General features: G+C 46.4%; 1 protein-coding gene across 3 annotated transcripts in view; it reads left to right on the top strand.

Annotated features, from left to right (window-relative positions):
• The window catches only part of USP28 (ubiquitin specific peptidase 28), a 71,619-nt gene that overhangs the window by 26,316 nt on the left and 23,509 nt on the right, over positions 1 to 21,794 (top strand). For 2 of the 3 annotated variants that reach the window (XM_075546617.1, XM_075546619.1), the window contains exons 2-11: positions 1,890 to 1,967; positions 2,820 to 2,949; positions 8,461 to 8,566; positions 9,493 to 9,652; positions 13,076 to 13,162; positions 14,048 to 14,185; positions 15,479 to 15,552; positions 16,447 to 16,526; positions 17,621 to 17,763; positions 19,570 to 19,697. In XM_075546617.1, the coding sequence (XP_075402732.1) occupies positions 1,890 to 1,967; positions 2,820 to 2,949; positions 8,461 to 8,566; positions 9,493 to 9,652; positions 13,076 to 13,162; positions 14,048 to 14,185; positions 15,479 to 15,552; positions 16,447 to 16,526; positions 17,621 to 17,763; positions 19,570 to 19,697 (1,124 nt within the window). The remainder of the gene's footprint in view (positions 1 to 1,889; positions 1,968 to 2,819; positions 2,950 to 8,460; positions 8,567 to 9,492; positions 9,653 to 13,075; positions 13,163 to 14,047; positions 14,186 to 15,478; positions 15,553 to 16,446; positions 16,527 to 17,620; positions 17,764 to 19,569; positions 19,698 to 21,794) is intronic. The other variant, XM_075546618.1, reaches the window with a different exon arrangement.

The raw sequence follows: 21,794 nt of genomic DNA, 5'->3' as shown, positions 1-21,794 counted from the left end.
ACGGCGTGCCAGGCTGTGGGTCTTCACGGCAGCAGAGCGCCCAGTCTGTTGGGGGAGTGGGTTCCCGGGCCGGCTTTTAGTTGACAGCCCAGCGCTCAGCTCCCTACCAACAAGGCTCCGGATGTATCCATCGGATACATGGAATGTTACATTTAAACATTTTACTTACTTGTAGCATTGCTGATTGTCCCTGACCAAACTTTTAAAGAAGCTACAGATTTGGCATTTCGGCGGATTTGGCATTTCGGCGTGTGTCTGTCTGCTGGTCACTCCTCACAGCTCCACAGCTTGTGCCGGTTTTTCGCAGTTTAAAAAAAAAAAGCCAGTCTCAGAACAATTTATCCAGGATGCTGACTCCATAATGTGCCCTGGTTTTGCATTTCTTTTTTTTAATGACTTTGATTTTTAAAATTATCTAACTTAATTGAAAAAACAAACACCCTTCCTACTGCAAATTGGATGAAGGTTTACAGATCAGGGCAGCTCTCCACTCAACAATCCATCAACATCTTGTTGCAGGTCATTGATTACAGTCTCCACAATGTGGCTTCTCCTCTGCTACCGCCCTGTTTTCCCTGGCTCCTTTTCTTTCCTCCCCCCTGTAAACTTGGTCCCAGGATTAAGGTTGCCCATCTGATGGAAGCGGCACAGACTAAGGCCATCGTCCTGCGGGTTCTGCCAGTCTCTGTCTGACCAGAAAGAATGAATGATTTTGAGATCTGGCCTAAGTTTTTCTCCTACTTTTTCCGGGACCTTCTAGTATGATTCCTTTGCGAGTGGTTAGTGCAGCTGAGCACCTACTTCTCCTGGTCTCGGGGTCGTGGAGGCTGACGTGTGTGTTCCGTTGGTCCACCGGACACTTTGTTGTCACAGCGCTTCCGTTTTCTCCACTCTTCTTCCACCCGGCTTCATGGGGAGACGAGTAGTTAGTTATACCTGAGATGGCTGCTCCTTCGGGAATACTGTCCTGGTGGACTGTGTGGCCCCATGACACAGTCCTTCAAGTTGTGTAAGAAGACCTCATCACTTTACTTTGCCCCCTATCTGTCCCACCACATTCATGGATCTATTTGCAGCAAATGTAAATACTCAGGTAGAAATATCTTCTGTCAAACCTTCATGCACAGTCCTGGGTATAGCTCTACTCCCCGGCCCTCACTCGGTCAGTCTGTGTGTCTGTCCATGCAGTCACTGTTATTCAGGGTTGTGTGTAGAACAGTTTCTATAACCAGTGTCTTCCCCTGCCTCCATCCTCTTTTTTTTCCTGCTCTCCTTACTGTATATGCCTTGCCCTTCACCGAGGTGTCGACCCTCTGGTTAGTTTACCCTCCCCCTCCTACCGGTGGTAACCTTGCGGGAAAACCTTTTCTTTTATAGTGGTCTCACACAGTATTTGTCTTTGTGGAGCAACGTGTTTTACTCAGCATACCACGTCCTCCACCTTCATCCACATTGTGAGGTGTTTTGCAGACATGTCGTTCTTGAACGTTGCGTACTGTTCCACTGGGTAAATGGACCATGGTCCGTTGACCCCGTCTTCCATTGATGCGCGTTGTGGCTGTTGCCTTCTCTTTGCTCTTGGGAATGGTGCTGCGGTACACCTGGGCACGCTTGTGTGGGGGTTCAGCTCGTCTTTCTCTAGCTGTCTGCCCAGTCGTGGCTCGCGGCAGCACCTGGCATCTTCATTTCCATCCCTTTGAGGAAGTGCCATGCTCTCGTCCACCGCGGCTGCCCCATGGTACAGCCCCAGCAGCACCGTCGGGGGGCTCTCGTTGCTCCCTACCCTCACCTGCTCTTGCTCTTTCTTGAACGTCATGATTCGTGCTAGGGCAAGTAAGATTCAAGCATATTTTTCTGACCGACTTTTCTTTTTTGTCTCTCACATGTAGAGCTGCCAAATGCTGTTAAACCAGCTGCGGGAAATCACAGGCATTCAGGACCCCTCCTTTCTTCATGAAGCGCTGAAGGTTGGTGTCAAGCCCCAGTTAGTCACTGCACTTTAGCATAGTTGCTTTTAGAGTTAGGTCAGTTCAGGCTAATTCCGTGCCGGAATCAAATTGTAGCCAGGAGGCTGAAGCTGTACAGGGGTGTCTTTGACACAGACCTTGCAGGGAGAGGGGTGGGGGGATGCAAGGGGCACCCCGGGATGGGATGCATGAACCCTGTAATTGAAGAGATGCCATAGGCACATCAACAATCAATTGCAGCTTACGGACTTTATATGAATCCTGATTCAAACCAATAAACTAAAATATGCTTGAGGGAGTCAGGGAAGTTGAAAGTAGTTATTTGATATTAGAAAGCTGTTATTCTTGTGGAATAATAATAGCTCTGTAGGTTATATTTTTAAAAGATACAGTCTGAAATGCTGACTACTGAAATGCTAAGAGGCGGAGGGTTTGGTTGAAAAACAGCAGGGTTCGAGAGAAGCCGGGCCGTGGAGAGGACACAGGATTGGGCACGACGTGATCATTGTTGCAGCTGAGTCCTGGGCCCACGGGGCTGTAGTCTGCCTGCGAAGTATCTTCAGAAGCAGTAGAACTAAGCCCAAGTAAAATGCCTTTCTTGCTTGGCCATTGTGGGAGCTCAGTGCGTGACAGCTCTCCCCCTGCTAGTGCACATGCTTCAGGGGCACTAGACTTAACACCCGCTTAACAGCACTATCTTTTGTTATGTTTAAGTGCTACCTTTGAATGGCGCCTAGACTTACTCCGGATGTCTTCAGGGCAGTCAGGCATTTTCACCGGCAAACTTTCAACTTAACAATTTAAATCTCTGTGGTGCTTTGTTTTTGAAGTGTCCGTTTATCATCCTCCTAGGCTAGTAATGGTGACATCACGCAGGCTGTCAGTCTTCTCACAGATGAACGAGTTAAGGAGCCCAGTCCCGACCGCGTGGCCACAGAGCCATCTGACACTGAGGGGAGTGCCAACAAAGAAGCCTTAGCAAGTAGGTAGAACCGGGCTGGTTCCTGGGCGCGCGGGTCTGCTGTGAACTGGCAAACAAGAGGAGATGGGTATATGTGGATTTCTGTTCATTCACGCCCATATTTTGGAAATAATTATAATGATAGCTAACTGCTGGGCCAGGCACAGTTCGAAGCAGTTCTGAATGTCTTCCTACAGTAATTTAACAACTATCTAAAGCACCTACTATGTGCCCAGCACTCTAGGCATTGCAAACGGAGTCATAAACAAGGGAGACAAAAATCCCTGCCTTTTATGTAACTCACTGCCATCGAGTCAATGCTGATTCCTATCGACCCCCTCTCACCCCCCACCCCCGTGGGTTTCCGAGACTATGACTGTTTACAGGCGTAAAAGGCAGAGTGTTCTCCCACACAGATGCTGGTGGTGTTGAACTGCTGACCATGTGGATCACAGCCTAACTCAAAACCACTACATCACCAGGGCTCCATGTATAGCTCCCCCCTCCTCCCTTGGCCGAGTTTGGGGGCCGGGGGACCAACAAGCCCAAAAATCAACCACAGAGCATATTATAGGGCAATAAACTGCATGGAGGAAAATACAGATGGGCTCACAAACCCACTGAGCCTATAATCCCATACAGGAATAGGGAGGCGGGCCCTGTCTTTGTCCCGAGGAGGAGCTGCTGGGGTTCCCAGCTGCTGACCTGACTTGACCTGGTGGTGCGCAGCCCAGTGCGTAGCCTGGAAGCCGCCAGAGCTCCAAACGATGGGCTGGGAGCTGGAGGTGCAAGTTTGTTAGCTAGATGGCCTAGCAGCGTGATTGATGGGTTTTAAGATATGGTCATCTCTAACTTAAAAGGTAATGATGGCATCTTCTAACATGATTTTTTAAAATCTATTTCTCCTCAAACTTATATCAGAGTCTACCGTTGTTGCCCGTGTGAAATGGTATCCGGTGTTTAATTGGAATAATTCAGCAAGGTGCGTCTTTCTGTTTTGGGCCACCTGTGGTCCCTCTTCTTTATAAATTCTCCGGATGCCTTCTGTTGATTTTTTTTCTATTAATGGTTTGCCTTTTTTTGTGTTGATGAGGGGATACCTTTTACATCATTGATCTTAGCCCTGGTGGGGGGCATACGTGCTGGAGTTGTTTCCTTAAGCTCTGTGCAAGAATGCCTTGTATACCCTGCATTCATCAGCTTGGTCTCTTTTATTTCCTTCTAAAATAGTAACATCTTTTTCATATTTAAGGATTTAATTCATCCGAATTTTATTTTATTTGGTATAACTTGAAGTAGGAGTATAATTAGATTATTTCCCCCAATGTAGCTACCCAGTTATCCCAGTACCTATACTTCAATGTCATCTTCCATCTTGCTATCCGATGGGGCTTTCTCTTCCCACCTTTCCATCTTCATGAGCACCTTAGCTAGGTTTACTTTCGGCCTTCTGTGTGCATAGTTAACAGTCTCAGAAACCTACAGGGATCATATGAGTCAGCATTGACTCAATGGCAGTGAATTTGGTTTGGTTTGGTGCATTCTTTTGCGGACCTGGTTGGGTATACATTAAGCTACGATCTGAAAGGCCAGCAATTTGAAACCACCAGCCACTCTGAGGGAGAAAGATGGCTTTCTACTCCTGTAAAGAGTTAGCCTCAGAAACTCATGGGGCAGTTCTACTCGGCCCTACAGGGTTGCTGTGAGTTGAGTTTGTTTTGGTGCCTGCTTAACCCACTCCATATCAGGGTCTGTATGTAATTCCTTTTGGGACTTAATGGAAATCATATTAAATGTATAGGTGCCCTGGTGGCACAGGGATTAAGCACTCAGCAGCTAACTGGCAGGGTGGGTGGTAGTTTAAACCCGCCCCCTGCTCCCTGGGAGAAAGATGAGGCAGGCTGCTCTGTAGACCTTACAGGCCTGCAATCCATGGGGGCAGTTCTGCTCCACCCTTGAGGGTTGCCGTGAGGTGGGGTCGACTAGATGGCAACGAGTATTGATTCTATAAATGAATTTGGGGAGATTTGGCATTTTTATAGCAGTCTTCCCAGCCATGCGTTTGTCTTGTACATTTATATTTCTAGATACCTTGTAATTCTGTTGCGATGGTATCTTTTTTAATTTTTAAAAAAGTAGGCTATATTAGGAGTCCATGGTGGTTCAGTTAGTTCAACCCTCCACTTGCAGCCAGCAGGTTGGCAGTTAGAACCCACCCAGACGTGCCTCTGAAGAAATGTCTGGCAATCACCTCTCGCAAGGTCATCGCCTTGAAAGCCCTTTGGAGCAGTTTCTCTCTACATGCATCGGGTGCCATGAATTGGACCTGGCTTTAAGGCAACTGTTTTAGTTTTCATTTGAGTAATCTATATTTAGATCTTCCCAATATTTAAATGATTTTTTAAATTGTCTAGCATCTATGCAAGGAGCATTTATTCCATCTGTAATATCTCCTGAGTCTTCCTGATTCACCCTGCTCTGAGAGAAGGGGCTTTAGCCCAAGTCTGGTCACATTGTATTATAGACTACACCACAACTGAGATTTATTGTACTGTCTTCCCGAACTTAGGGCATTGTTTTGTTTGTATTTTTGTGACAGTGTTATGAAGATACAATTCACGTCCCATTCTGTTAGAGAGCACTGTTTGAACTATATACAATTCAGTGGCTTTGTACGGCCAGCACTGTTTTCATTGCTCCCAAAGGAAAACCTTAAGCAGCCCTTCCCCACTTGCTGTGCACCCCTCCCAGCCTGGGAAGCCGGCCCAGGCGACCACCAATCTGCTTTCTGTTCCTCTGGAGTGGCTTTTTCTGGACATACCATGTAAATGAAATCATATAACTGTTCTCTTGTCCCTAAATATTTCTCTCAGCATAATGGCTTCAAAGTTCATCCATGCTGTGGCAGACTGTCAGTGCTTCTTTTTATTGACAAATAGTATTCCACTATGTGGATGTGAGATATTTTGCTTCCCTATCATCATAGGGTGGTCCAGGACCAGGCAGTGCTTTTTGTGTGTGCACAGGGGTCACTGTAGGGCAGTTCTGACTCACTGGCATTGAATAAGAACAGCATCCTTAGCTAGGAATCTTGGTGGCTTAGTGGGTTAAGAGATGGGTTGCTAACCTCAAGGTCAGCAGTTAGAAACCACTTTCTAACTCAACGCCAGCCACTGTGAGCTGGGAAAGACGAGGCTTTCTACTCCCATGAAGAGTTATAGACTCAGAAACTGACGTGGGCAGTTTCTACACTGTCACAGGATACCTATGAGTCAGATTTGACGTGAAAGCAGTGAATTTGGGTTTTGGGGGGGGGGTGTTATCAATGGTTAATGAAAGGAGCCAAGGAGTTAGTTCCCTGGTGGTGCTGAGGCTTAGACATTGATCTGCTAACGGAAAGGCCGGTGGATCTGCCGCTCTGTCCCTGGTAGAGATTACAGCCTTGGAAATTCTAAGAGGGTCACCATGAATCAGAATCAATTTGATGGCAGTGGTTTTGGTTTTGGCTTTATCGTTAATTAATTAGCATTTGGGTTTCGGCGTTTTGCCTATTGTGAATAAGGCTGTTTTGGACGCTCATGCACACATTGCAGACTTAGGTGTTCATCTCTCTCAGGCACATGCCCAGGAGTGGGACTGCTGAGTCACACGGTCATGCTGTTTTTAACTTTGAGGATCCGCCGATTGTCTCCCACAGTGTGTCTGCACCATTATGCGGGCGCACCACCGTGTAGCAAGGGTCCACTTTCTGCGCATCCTCGCCACAGCTTGTTACTTGGCAACCTCATGGGTGTCGAGTGGCATCTCATTGCAACTTCAGTTTGCCTCTCGCTGACGGTCAGTGATGGAGAGCATCTTCTCATATGCTTATTAGCTATTTATTTGTATATCTTCCTGAACAAATATCCTTTTCAAATCCTTTGCCCATTCAAAAGGTGAAAATATTTGTCCCTTTTATTATTGAGTTGCAGAAGTTCTTAAATACTGTATAGCTAGGTTCTTATTATTGCTTTAAAAATTGGATTTTCAGTGGAAGAAGGTGCACAGCAAAACGGCTTCCCATTCAATTTATACATGTACCGTTTCTACAAGGGTTCTCGTTACATTCCTGGCATGTGCTCAGCGTTTCTATTTCTGTTGCAGTGACTCTGCACCCACTTAACGTCGTCTCACAGCACACGTACACACGCCCCCATCCACCCACTTCTTATCTGTTGGCTACTTTATCTCATAGATAGTTTTTTAAAAGCGTTCCTAACTCAGGCGTGATACTCCATTTCTGTGTGAGCTAACTTGTTATTCGGTTACGAGATCATTTGATGGGAAATTTAGGTTCAAAACTTAGCAGAGTCCCTCAGTGCTTCCTAGTCCCCAGGGCTATTCCTGAGTCCCCGCGTCACTCTATGAGGACTCACCTGTGGTGACTTGTGGTCTCCATCAGAGCCTAAGTCTCTGGGGTCTTTTTCTTTCCTGAAGGTGTCTTTGGAAGCGCCACGGATGATGGCGTCCAGTATATCTGCTTTGCTTTGGTTGCTGTAAAGATCCTGTTTAAGGCAGCACGGTCCAAGATTGCAAAGATTTACGCTGCTTTCTTCTGGTAGTTTTATAGTTTTTGCTCCTGAACCACTGAATTAATTTTTGTATGAGGGAGGAGCCTAGCTTCCTACGCCTGCATGTTGATTTCTAGTTGTCCCAGCACCATCTGTTGAAAAGATACTGTTTTCCAAATGAATTTTCTGGTGGAAAATCAGTTGATGGTAGACGTACGGGTTTATTCCAGGACTCTGCGTTCTAGTCCATTGCTCTGTGTGTTATCCTTATGCCCGCACATAACTATGTCCTTTTCAAATTCAATGTTCATGTATAGAAATCCGGGTTTTATATATTGAGCTTCTATGGACTCCTGGTGGTGCCGTGAGGAGCGCTGGGATTGCCAACTGTCAGATGAGCGTTCGAAACCACCCGGGCTTTGTGGTCTGGAGCTCACTGCCACAGTGCAGTTCTACCCTGTCCTTGAGTTGACTTCATTCAATGGCTCTGAGTTTGGGTGTGGTCCCTTTGAAACTTCAAAACCACTAGCTGCTCTTCCAGAGGGAGATTAGGCTTCCTAATCCTGTAACGCATCGGGATCCTACCGTGGCAGGGCAGTTCCACTGTGAGTCCGAATTTACTGGATGTCGGTGCGTTTTAAAGGCTTGATGTTTTATGATGGTTAGTAAGGAGACAGTTTCACCTCTGTGTGGGGTGAGTTTTTCTACTTCCCGGAATGAGACTGCAATAGATAATTGACTCATTGCATCTCAGCCCTATGCTATCTGTGGACCGTGGGACACTGTAAGGTTACATTGTAGCTATAAGTTACTCATTTGACTGTGGCATAGAGTAATAAAAAGTTGGCCCAGATGAGCCATTGGAATGGGGGTCCGGGAGGCTATCTAGCTTTTTGAATGTCTGCCATTTTCCTACAGTACAGACAGGGACAATGCTCTTGCAGATAGAGGCTCATGAACTGTCTGTCTGTCTGTCTTGCAGAAGTGATAGACCTTACCCATGACAACAAAGACGATCTTCAGGCCGCCATTGCTTTGAGTCTCCTGGAATCTCCCAAAATTCAAGCCGATGGAAGGGATCTGAACAGGTGATTGGTTGAAGTTATCATCTCTACTCCCCTGATGAACGTGTAGGGCAAAGGCAGCTCTCTGCAAAATGTTACTCAAATGCATCCACAAAGTTCCTTTTATCCAGCCTGCGACGAAAGTTCTTTGAGGAGGAAATCTGAATTCACACAAGTTGTATTTAGACCTTGGGCCACTTTGTAAAAAGCAAATTATGACCAAGGTCTTATCAAACAGCCCGTGAGACGCCTGTAGTTCACAATGCTAGAAGTTTAAAAACCAACAAGAGCAAAATTAGCTCACGTACCTGGTTATTTTCTAACTTGAGATGTTATTGGATGTTTGGAAATGAGTTTTCCCTTAACTCACCAGCCTCAGAGGGAGCAGATACCAGGCTGTTTAAAACTGGTGCTTCCTTGTAACTTCTCTTTGGAAGTTATTCTCAGCCCGTTCTCAAAGTGGTCCGTTTCTGGATCTGTTTATCCCTCCACATTGCTGGCTTATTTTGAACAGGGGACAAAAGGGCTGGATTTTGTGCTGGGCAGGTTGGAGTTTCTTATCCTCAGCAGAGTTTTCCTCTTGCTCTGTTAATGGCAAGTCTGAGATAAGGCGTGCTCAATTGTTGACACTGGAAACTTCTGGTACAGTAACCCTAAATAGCCTCCAGTCGCACCTTGGCTCTGTCAGGGACCTTAGTAGGAGTAATCACCCCTGTGGACAGTTTAACATCTCCCTGTTTAAACTGTACTCTTCAGAGATGTTTTGTATAATCTTCCAATTACTCTCTAAGGCAGTCATTGTCCATAAACATTGTATTCAGCATTTTGAATGATCGCCGCAAGAGTGCCCGCCTCGTCCAGGTGGCGTGTTTGGTCCTGACCAGTGCGGTGTTTGCTTATTCCCTCCTGATTTGTTCTCTGTTGGGCTGTGTGGCATGAACTCTTTCTAGGCTGCACGAGGCGGCCTCTGTGGACGCCAAGCGCTCCAAGAGAAAGCGATGTGAAGTCTGGGGAGAGAATCCGAGTCCCAACGACTGGAGGAGGGTCGATGGCTGGCCGGTTGGTCTGAAAAACGTCGGCAATACATGCTGGTTTAATGCTGTGATTCAGGTATGGCGTTTTAAAGCGACACTTGTGTCTCTGGGAAACGTTTTGTAACTTGTGAAACTGAAATGTGAGAACCGCGGCTTTTAAAAACCAGGAATCATATACAAAGGGGGGGTTATTCTTTTCAATGACATTATTTGTGTTGCTTTTTGGATTTAGGTACAGACTCTGGTGCCTAGTTCGGGTGGTACTCAAAAACAAACAAGCAAACGCAAGTTCTGCGGTTACAATAGGCCGAGCAGATATTTCATATCAGCACTTACCAAATGCTGTCTGCTCCGCGGGGCAGTCTACCCTGTCACATAGGAGGGCTGTGACTCGATGGGTTTGGTGGCGGAGAGCTTGGTGGTGGAGTTGTTTGGGGTTGGCTTATCACGTGCAGCAAAGAGTGAACGAGATCAGTTGTTACAGGCTACTGTAGACATCCAGGCAGGAGATGATGCCTGAACCAGAGCAGTGGCAGAGGTCACGGGAGCACATTCCATGGACACTTGGGAGGCCAGCGTCGCTGAGTGGTTGGCCATGGGGCATGTGCTGAGAAGAGTTAGAGACTCCAGGGCTGGCACCAGAGGAGAATCACTTGGGCATGTGTTACCAGGGGGAGCTTCCCTTCCAGCTTTAGACATCCTGAGTGGAAGGGGGCTGTGGAAGATAGGCTACGGAGCTAGCATGTCAGCAGTGACGTGTGAGCCTTTTTTACGAAAAAGATCTGATAGACTTTCTAAAACTGTGGTTCTCAACCTGTGGGCAGCGACCCCTTTGGAGGTCGAACAACCCTTTCACAGGGTCGCCTAAGACCATCAGAATATACATACCGGTGGTCTTGGGAACCGAGACCCTGCTTCTCTGTCCGTCTCCAGGTGGGTTCCGGCGTGAGGACTGTTACCCATGCTATATCATGCTTCAAGACATTATTTGTCATTAGAACTAAATATCTCACAATATATAATTACATACGGTATTGTTTTTGTGGTTAATCACTATGCTTTAATTATGTTCAATTTGTAACAATGAAAATACATTCTGCATATCAGATATTTACATTAAGATTTATAACAGTAGCAAAACTAGAGTTATGAAGTAGCAACAAAAAGAATTTTATGGTTGGGGGTGACCACCACATGAGGAACTCTATGAAAGGGTCGCGGCATTCGGAAGAACCACTCTGCCATTGAGCCAATTCTGATCCAAATAGCGACCCTAATGGACAGCGTAGAATTGTCCCTGTGGGTTTCCGAGGATGTAACTCTGATAGGAGTAGACAACCTCGTGTTTCTCCCTGGTGACAGGTAGACTTTTGGCAATCAGTAATATATGAGGTGGCTTCAAAAGATTGATGGGAAAATAGAATGAAAAGGTAGTGGGATTTTCCCGTGAACTTTTCTGAGCCCCCTCAGATGCGGTTAGGTGCTGTCTTGTCAGTGTCAGCCCACAGTGACCCTGTGCACACACGAGACGGCCCGGCCCTGCACCCTGCTCATAACCATCGTCAGGTGTCTAGCAGTTTATGGTGCTCTCCAGATCGTACGAAAACCAGGGAGTGAGTGAATTTACCAAGGGGCATATTGTCTGGGAGATATCTCCTAGGAATCTTAAACTGGACAGATCCTGTGGTACCAAACTTGATTCCCAGCCCTGCCATCTTCTTCTCTGACCTGGTACATGGCATCTACCCACCTGCTGCAGCCCAAGAATGGCATCCTGTCTGTCTCTTACCACCACGCACAATCCCCGCACTCGTTCACTCCTGGCCCCATTCCAGAAACCGCAGCAACGAAGAGCCAGCCTCCGCTCACGCAGTCTACTCTGAAAAAGTCAGCCACACAATAAATCAAATATCTCTCAAGTGTGGAAGCAACACACTCATCCTTAAGAGCGCCCTAAAGACAGAGCGATGAGCGCAGAGAGCCCGGCTGGCGAGGATCCCAGAGGAGAGGGCAGGATCCCTCGTCTAGGATGAGCCGGGATAGGGGTGTGTACATGCCAATGGGCATTTTGCCAGAAGGCTGAAGGAGACAAGGACGTGACGTATACACGGGGGGCTTTAAAAAGTTTGTAGAACATTCCATTTTTCACAAACTTCTTGAACCCCCCTCATATAATCACATAAAGTATATTCCAGATGGAAGGAACAACAGGTAAACACATTCAGGCCCAGGAGCCAGAGCCAGATGCATGTGCATGAGACACAGCACGGAGGCCAGTGTGACTAGAGGAGGGGCCGAGGAAGTCCTGTGGTCACAGAAGCCCGGTGGAGGCGGGGTGGCCTTTATTGGTATATGAGGGAGAGGGCGGAGCAGGTGTGGAGCAGAGAAGTGGTGTGACTCTCTTCATTTCCGAAGGATTGTTGGCATCTGTTGGGCATGGGATGTAATGTGGAAACAGGGGCATCATTTAGTTCTCTTGTATCAAAAAAGAGAGGGAGAGAAAGGACAAAAAGAGTCTTTCCTCTGTTCATATCCTCCTCCGCCTGTAGCCCAGTGAGAGGTGGTGGAGAGTGCCAGCAGGTAGAGAGGGTGCCAAGGAAGGTCTGAGGAAGCAGGAGGTTACAGGCTGCCGAGTGTATGTGGAGACGAGTCTGAAACAGGTGGCGGAGAAGACAAGTACAAGGGAGAAGGAACGAGGGTTTCCTAGTGAACTTGAAATAGGTTCTGAGGGGCTCATTTTTCCTGCATGATACTGAGCAGCCAGTTCTGGAGACCGGAGACGTGACTTGGATTTCAAAGGAATGAAGGTTTGTTATTGGGCATGACGGAAACCAGTGGGTCCCCCCAAAAGAACAGTTGTAAGATTTCTTCATATCAGAGGTCTGCTTGACATGGTTAAATGTGTTGTAATGTCAGTGTATTTTGCCTTTTTACCAGGACTCTCTCTTAGCAGCCTTCTGAAACCCTTGGGTGGAGAATTCCCTTCACTTAGGTTAGCGGGATTGCTGGGTACGCGTGGTGGAGGGCAGTTTGAGACTGTAATGAGGGAGGTGGCGAGGTGAAGCCCAGAAGGGGCTGACGGTTCGAGACAAAGGGAAGGGGCCTGTCTGCGTAGGTGGTGTCCATGCCGTGCTTGAGCTCTGTGTTTCTGCGACTTACACCATGTCGGTCCTTGTGGCTCTTGATTGACCGTCTGTTTGCCCTGCTGCGTAGCAGTCCTGCTTGGTGGAAACATCTCTCTGTGGTGGCGTTTTAACGACTGCATCGTGTTCCGTACAGCTTATTCACTCTGTGGCCCTTGCTCCCCATTAGGCTGTTTCACAGGGGTTCACATTCTGTGAGCACGTGTTCTGCACATGTCGTACTTACTTAAGCCGCAGTCGAGGTAGGGTTTGTTAGGTTGACAGTTAAGCGTACCGCTAAGGTGGAAGAAGTTAAGTTTCAGTTCTCTGGGACCAAAGACTATGTCTGACTCCCCTTTCTATATTTCTCCTTTCAGTCCCTCTTCCAATTGCCGGAGTTTCGCAGGCTTGTTCTCAGCTACAGCCTGCCACAGAATGTCCTCGAGACTTGTCGGAGCCACACGGTACGTGGTTGCTGGGGATTTCTTCATCACCCTTCTACCCCTAGCTTCCTCCCAAAGGCCTTAACATGTTGAGTGAACTCCGGGACTTGCGATGCGCTAAGTCTGCTGCTGCGACCATTTGTTTCCATTTCTAAGGGGTTCCCCCTCTCCACCTCCCCTTCTCTGAGAAGAAGTGTGGAGTAGAAATATGGAGTAGGACTGGCATTCAAAACTTGCTCAAAAGGAAAGCTTTATGCCATGCCAGCCTCAGCATTCTCTCTCTGGGCAGGGAGATCGAGAAGCCCCCGTCCGCTCTGAGGATGGATGCTGGCCTGCGTGGTTCCTGTAGCGGCTTAGCCCAACTGATGCATTCCGGGTCACCGGATGCTAGAGCCTGGCAGGCCCTAATGAGGGAGACGTCTGCCTGTTCCTGCCAGCTGCCCAGGGCTTGCTGGGAGTTCACCTTGACGCTGTGCTTTTCTAACAAGAAGGGAAGGTGACCACCTCAGAAAATGAGTTATTTTGCTTTTCTGACAGTAGGACTTCTCTGGCCTCTAGATAACGTGTGCGCTGTAGAGCAGTCTGTAGGCTTACCAGAGTCACTGTTGTGTCATTTGAGATCTGGTACTGAGCTCTCACCCAAACCAAAGCCACTGAGTCGATTATGATCCACAGAGACCACCCTGTATGTAGTGCAAGGTAGAACTGCCCCGGAACAGTTTCCGGGAGTAGGAAGCCTCATCTTTCTCCCAGTAGAGCGGCTGGTGGTTTCAAACTGCCAACCTCGCAGTTAGCACCCCGACTGGTAACCCTGTGCACCAGCAGGGCTCCTGCTACATAGAGTGAGGAGTGACCATTGGCGCTGTCGGACCTCCGCTCAGCGCATTCACCACTCTGTTTCCACAGGAAAAGAGGAACATCGTGTTTATGCAAGAGCTTCAGTATCTCTTTGCTCTGATGATGGGATCAAATCGCAAATTTGTAGACCCTTCAGCAGCCCTGGATCTCTTAAAGGGAGCATTTCGGTCGTCTGAGGAACAGCAGGTACGAAATAGGAAGTCTTGTTCTTATTTTGTTTGCCGAACTGTAGAGTTTTCCGATTATGCCTTGTTTCTGTATCTGTGGTATTTACTGCTTTATTTTAGCTCTATAAATCCTGGACATGGCTGCTCCCCTTGAGCTTTCTCATGCCAAAGAAACAGATGGTGGTGGAGGTGGTGGTGGAGATGGTGGTGGTGGTGGTGGAGATGGTGGTGGTTGAGGTGGTGGTGTTGGTGGTGGTGTTGGTAGAGGTGGAGGTGGTGGTGGTGGTGGTGGAGGTAGAGGTAGAGGAGGTGGTGGTGGAAGAGGTGGTGGTGGTGGAGGAGGAGGAGGTGGTGGTGGTATATCTGTGCCTGTGGGACGGGAGGTAGGCATGGCTGTGCTACAGGGAACAAGACTAGTACCAGAAATAATACAGTTTTATAAGGATTGTTGCCGTAGAAAGGAATCCTGGTGGTGCATCGGTGAAGCACTTGGCTTACTAACAAGCTTACCAGACTGTCCGCCAGGGAAAGAGGAGGCTTTCTGCTTCCGTGAAGCTCAGAGCCGTGGAAGCCCCACGGGGCAGCTCTACCCCACCCTGTAGTGTTGCCATGAGTAAGAGTTGGCTCACTGGCCTCGGAGGGATGGAAGGAGAAAGGAACAGTTGGAGAGCATCCCCGTGAAGCATAACAGGGCGTCTCTGGGAAAAAGTAAAGTCCTTGTTGATACTCTGCCCTGGGACTAAAAATAACAATTGTAGTTTGCAGCTATCAAAGCTTGAGTTTTCTGAACATTTTTCTTCCAGATTCAGGACTTCCCTGTCTCTTCCTCCAACCAAAGAGCAAAGCTGTCGCTCTCAGAACAGCGGCTTTCTTCCTCAAGCACTTTACTGTCTGCCTCTAGTGTGAGGACGGGCCTGCCGCTCTGTCAAACCAGGGCAGGATTTCCTCAGTGTGTCCTTCTCCATTCAGCTCTCTCCTTCCTGCCTTGTTCTCCGTGGGACTCTTTCTTTTTATTTTGAGGCCTTATTAGAAGATTTTGTTTCCTTGCTTTACTCTGCCACAGATAGTCCCGGCAGGCAGTGGTAGCGTTTCGGTTCCCTGCTAGCCACACTTTACTCACCCAACTCACCTTCCTTTTTACCTGTCATCTCTGGATTCCACTGTCTCTGGTGGCTTCATGATAGCAGGCCCGAAAAAGCCAGGCCTCTCAGAGCAGTGGAATCGTTTTTCGCCGCTGGGATAAGCACACATTTTCTTTTCCTGCCCGATGGTACTGTGTCTAACACCTCTGCAATGTCTGCCTCTCTTGCAGCAAGATGTGAGTGAGTTCACACATAAGCTCCTGGACTGGCTGGAGGACGCGTTCCAGCTCGCAGTTAATGTGAAGTGAGTGTCGAGGCCTGGCTGTACAGTGGTCCGGTGTGGCCCCTCCCGCGGGGGGCGGGGAGGCTGCTGTTCTCAAGGAGCAGAAACAGGTTTTAACCAACCTCATTAGGAAGCCACTCGGATTCCTCACTGTATATGTTCCCGTTACCTTTGGTTTTCACCTCCGACGACGGAGTCATCCTAACCTACCAGTTGTTATTCTGTAACTAAAAGGACCGCCGGACTTCTTAGTTGGGTCGAAGGCAGAGCCTGTGCTGTGGAAGTCAAACCCTAGGTGTGAACCTGATGGACCAGTTATGGAAACATGACATTGAAGTTAAGACCAATTTGTAGAGGGTAGATTGTAGTCGTTTTAACAACCAGCAGGGCAGAGAATTTGTGTGTCCCTTGTCTCATACAGATGTTGAGAAATTTTCTTGCTAAGTGGTTTTAATTCTAGGCAGAATTGTGTGTCATCAAAGAGTTTCACAAATAGCAACTTCACGTAGTAATAATTTAAGGTGGGCATGTGAGGGGAAAGCTACTTCCATTCTAGGCCATTGGAAAATCCTTGTATTTATTTGTAAAATTGTACAAAGGGGCCGTTACCTCTACACTCCCTCTGTACCCTGTCTATGTACAACTGTCAGATATGGGTGTAGATATACAATGTGTACAGGTACATGCATGACTGCATGTATGGCTTTCCCTTTGAGCTTTAAGCTCCTTAAGGCTAAGGATCCAGAACTCTGCACCATGCAGACATGGATTTGTGCAGGCAGTGTTTGAACTGAATCGATGCAGTCATCGGCTCTGTGGGGACTGCGGGCAGTGCCGTCCTTGCTGCAGTGAAGGTTGGGCTAAGCACGGTGCAGATCTGATCAGAATGACACGGGGCTGTCTCCTTCTTTAAAGCAGCAGTGCCAGCTCTAAGTCCGAGAACCCAATGGTGCAGCTGTTCTACGGTACTTTCCTGACGGAAGGGGTTCGTGACGGTAAGTTCCCTGCTAAGTCTTTCTTCAGGACCTGTTGCTTGTGGCTGGATCTTTCTTTCTGTGACCAGCAGATGGTGCTGGCTAGGTTTTCTCTGGGGAAGCAATCTCAGGAAAAGGCTTTAAACATCCAGATCTCAATGTTGGTTTGCCACTTCGCAGCATTAGGTACAAACTGGGTGAGCTCTTGGAACCTCGGTTTCTTCCCCTGTTAAAACGAGGACCATCTTTGCCTCCGAGTTCGATTTAATTGCATAATGTGTGCCCAGCCCAAATGTTAGCATCGATGTCAGACGTTTGGGGATGTTTCTCAAAGGTCTATGTTAATGTTTCTGGTGTAGTAACTAATCTCAAAAGATTTTCTTGAGTTAGACTACCAAGAATGTCTGTCTACTTTAGAGCTTTTATCAGAGCTACAGATATGACATGTATAAGTTGAGCCATATAAAAACTCCCATGTTCCCACCAACCATCTGCCCTGCCGGCCACTCCCCGTGTAATCCCCATCGACTTTTCCCTCGCCCACATTCCTTTGGAAGCATAACCCAATACCACAATCTGTCACAAAAACTCAGCGCTTCTTAAACTCAAGTACCTAGTCCATGTTCAAGTATGGCTGGTTGGTAGATCTTTTTAGTCTCTCAGAAACCTGTGGGCTCCCCCGAGTCCTGTGTCCATCGACAGGCCTATCCATTTTGAAGAAGTAGAGTTGGTTTGTCTGGAGTGGATCTCAGTCTGAATTGTGCTGTTGGCATGCCCGTGATAAAAGTAGTTCAGCAGGTTTTACTCCACTCCCGTCCCCTGCCACTAGTAGCTGGCTCCCGAGGTTTGACCAGATTCTGGTTCGATTGCCTTTCTGGCATGTCTGATTCCCCGGGAGTGGGATGGTGCTCCATCAGGGATGCCTAACGCCTGTTCGCCTCTCGGCTTGCGATAGTAATGATCAGTGCCTGCACTCACGGTTCCCTCGTGGTGGACCCCCCTAGGGAGTTTTCAGGAGGTACAGAAGTTAAGAAGATAACTCTAAGGTATCAGAAACGAGGCTATAGATCATGTGATTGTATCTTTTTAAAAAAAATCTCCCTCTCTCTGCCTAGGGAAGCCCTTTTGTAACAATGAGACCTTTGGCCAGTATCCTCTTCAGGTAAACGGTTATCGCAACCTAGACGAATGTTTGGAAGGGGCCATGGTGGAAGGTGACATTGATCCTTCCGATCATTCAGTGAAATATGGGCAAGAGGTAAGTTAGACATTTTGATGCCAGCGGTGAAGCCAGTTCAGTAGGACTGAGCTTCCAGGCAAACTCATTTCCCACACATAGTAAACTGTCCCCTTCTGCAATTTGATTTTGTCTTAAGTCTCCCATGAGTTGGTATGAGTCAGTGAGTCTTTGAGTGCTTTGATAAATAAATGATTAACTATGAAATTGAGTGTAACATTTAAAGGTTATATGCTGCTTCTGATGTTTTAAGTATGATCAAGTTTCTCTCTTTCTGTTGAAGCCTACCTGTACCTGAGTAGGGAGAGCCCACTGCCTCCATATTTTCGGAGGGTAAAAGTACAGTGCTTAACACCCATGGTATGCCATTTAGAATCTTTTCCCTATATAGTATTTGCTGTTGCAATTGTACATTCTGCCTTTGCTGTTAAGATCTTACAAATTTTATTTGTAGCCACTCATTTTGTCCTGTGGGGGTTGAAAGAAGGGGAGAGCAAGGGAATTGCTCTCTTGAGGTCCCGTCGGATTCACATGGAGAGGCATGTGTAGCGCATCGTCAGCATCACACGGAGTGGCTGACTCGCCTCTCACCGTGCATGTTGAGGCGACATTGGAGACTTACATTAGGAATCATCTCCGCGGTTACTGCAGGAGAAGGAAAACTGTCTCTGAGTTAGAGTCGAGTCCAAGCGGAACCCAGAGGAAGAACAGGGGTGGAACTGGGGCAGTGGGTCACGCCTCTAGCTTTTCAAGGAAAGAACAGCTTTTTGATGGTGCACACGTGTATCGTCCGCACTTCCTGCTGACAGGACATACTCGCTCACAGAGGGGAGCTCTGTCTTACAAACGGGAAAGGCGAGCCGGAGGGTGAGGGGAAAGCCCCGGGCAGTGATGGAGCAGCACCTTGCAGTGCCAACAGCATACGGATAGGCTTGGGAAGGTGGTAGCCCTGTGCATCTCTGGCAAAGGGAACATTTTAAAGCTGTTCACGTGAATCTCTGACATGCAGGTGAACTGAACAGAAATAGCTTCCTGGTCTAGCAGTGACGGGATGTTTATATAAGTCAGTACTTTCTTCTTTTGAAATTCAAGGAAGCAGTATATACTTGTGTATCAGCTGAGTTTTCCAGCGCATTTTTAATGCAGTTTTTGTGGTAAAATTAGGTGACTCAGCTAACACTCGAGGTTACTATGGTAAGTTGATTTGACTGGATTCCTTATGCTACATTTGCAAATTCTTGGACTTAAAAGAATTTCTTGGAAACTTGAGAAATTATAATCATGAGGCTACTCCAGGGTTCTTTTTTAGCTATATGGGCAAATCTGAATTTTAGTTGAGTAATTGTGTATAACACATATGGTTGTGTATAGTGCTCATTTTATCTGATTCTTAAGAGACAGTTGTGTCCTCTCTTGGTTGTATGTTGCTCAGGTCAACTCTTCTAAAGCTTTGATTTAGAAGTAGATTTAGCTCGTTGTTTTTAAGACTTTGGGCCACTTTTTGAATGGGGCTGATCTACTCCGGTGTCTAGATTCGTGATTCAGCTTGCACAGTTGAGGGTGGTTATTTGTGAGGATGGTGGTTGGGAACTTGCTGTTGACTGGCTGGCCTCGGCTTTGAAGAATGTGTGATGACCTTCTTTAAGAGCTTCTATTGTCGTGGTCATTTCCTTTAGTGTGCGGGGTGGAAAATAGTGTGAGTTTGATTTAAGTGTAAATTCCACGATCCTAAAGAAGAAAGCTTGATGATAGATATTGTAAATCTCTGACTGTTGCCATTTGCTAAAATTAAAATCCTTTTCTTCCACATTTCTACTTCTGACATAGTGTTGGTTTACAAAGCTACCTCCAGTGCTGACCTTTGAACTCTCCAGATTTGAGTTCAATCAATCCCTTGGTCAGCCAGAGAAAATTCACAATAAGCTGGAATTTCCTCAGATCATTTATATAGACAGGTGAGTGCTTTGGTGTCTTCCTGATACATATGTGTTTAATATGTATAGATACGTGTCTAATATGAGTGTGTGTATATATATATATTCTCTCACATGCACACATACACACAGCAGAAATGAGCCTATGCTGACTAATGTGAATAGGAATAATTTGGAGACCTTGAATAATATGAAGATTTGAATTCAGTGGGGCCCAAGACTTTGCATTTCTAAGTAGCTCCCAGAGCTGTGCTAATGATGCTTCTAACCATAGTTTGAGTCTTAACTAGATTTTAGGCAAACACCCTGTTACTTTTGGGGTGAAGAACACTGTAATAGGTAAGTTTATTGTGCCAACCTGGCTAATAGGAACATGTGGGATTAATAGGGTTGCCGTTTGATTGAAGGACAAGGATGGCTTGGCAAGCCCCGCCTCTCTCTCTCTCTCTCTCTCTCTCTCTCTTGCTCTCTGGTGATTGGACCAGCATGTGGCTGCTTTAGCTAGTTCTCTGCCTCAACTTGTGAGCTACACTAACTGTGGGACGACCAACCTGTGGATCGTGTTGCTAGAGCTTGAGGTTCCTTCAAGACCTGCTTTGCCACCCTGTCGATGTGTACACATCACTTGAGCTTGAGGCTTGTGGCTCCTGTCATCTCACATTGCTTGAGTTTGATGTCCCATCTGGGCCTGCTTCACTAAACTCCTGAGCTGCTGACTGTTGGTGCCAGCCCTGCTGTTTGCTGCCTGTGGGCTGACTACCTGCATTGCCCAAGGGAAGACTCAGCTGTCTGTTTTCCTTGACCTTGGACCCAACAGCCCTCATGAGTTGAAGGACTTCTAGTATTATTAACTGTTCCACGGAAGTGAGTTGAACTGAGCCCTCTGTACTGCTGTGGGGACTAATTAGCGGTTATATTTCTTTGTGCTGTATAAATCTATCCATATGTTTATAGATAGTCTTAAGTGGTTTTGTTTCTCTAGAGAACCCTGCCTAACACAAACAGTATGTGGTGCGTCCATGATGTGTCGAGATGAATTAGTAGCTCTGTATTAGTGAAAAAGAAAAAATTGCAGATGGAGCTTAGGTTTTTGACTTTTAAGTCTAGTCTATTAAAGGATAGTACAAAAATTGTCACCATTCTTGGGTGTGCAGCCTATGGGTTTCCAAGATGAAGATGTTTCCATCTCTCAATCTCTTTTGGGGCCCCATTGCAGTCATGTCCATTCACCCATCCACAAGTCTTATAACTACTCACTTAATTTCTGGCCTTGTGTTTGGTCATTTCTAGAATGTTATTTTTATGACAATAATATGTAGCGCCCTTTTGTGTCTTATTCCCGTGGAGTAATGTTTTTTAAATCCATCAGTGTTGTATAAACCAATAGTCGACTCCTTATTATGAGTAGACATCAACGTGAGGCCAATTGGTAGTAGTAGTATATGGAATGGATAGATTGTAGTATTTTTTTCTATTCCTCCAATGAAGTACATCTCAGACATTTCCAGTTCTAGCTAATTATAAATGAAACTTTTGTGAGTAATCAAAAATGAATAAAAGATACATGTGTGGACCTGTGTCAGGACTCTCTGCTCTTCCATTGTTGTATATGCCTGTTCTTAGGCCAGTGCTATATTATGCTGTGTTTGTGTCTTTAATATAAGTCTTGAAACCAGACAGTGACAATCTTCTAAGTGTTTTAACTACTCTGTATTGTTTCACACAGCTGTGTTACTTGTCATTTGTCAGCTTGTCAAATTCTACACCACAGCTATTGGAATTTTAATTGGGATTACATTGAATCTATAGATCAATTTGGGAATAATTGACCCTCTTAACAATAGTAATTCTGTCTGTCCATGAACATGATTTTTGTGAATTTGACTAAATTTACATATTTAGTCATTACATGCATAATGTTATTTACCTTAAATTTAATGGCATCTTTAAAATTCCACTTGTCAATTCCTTGTTTTATTATGTGTAGAAATAATTCATTTTTCTTTTTTAAAATTGTGTATTTTTTGACCTCACAAAATTTGTGTTATTAGTTCTTGAGACTTTGTAGATTCGTTGGGAATATATAAATAAATGTTCCAACCATCTACAACTAAAGTT

This window comes from Tenrec ecaudatus, chromosome 4, assembly GCF_050624435.1.
Source record: "Tenrec ecaudatus isolate mTenEca1 chromosome 4, mTenEca1.hap1, whole genome shotgun sequence".
Lineage (NCBI taxonomy): Eukaryota > Metazoa > Chordata > Mammalia > Afrosoricida > Tenrecidae > Tenrec > Tenrec ecaudatus.
Note: the sequence above shows the minus strand (reverse complement) of the source record. Positions and strands in the feature narration are given on the sequence as shown.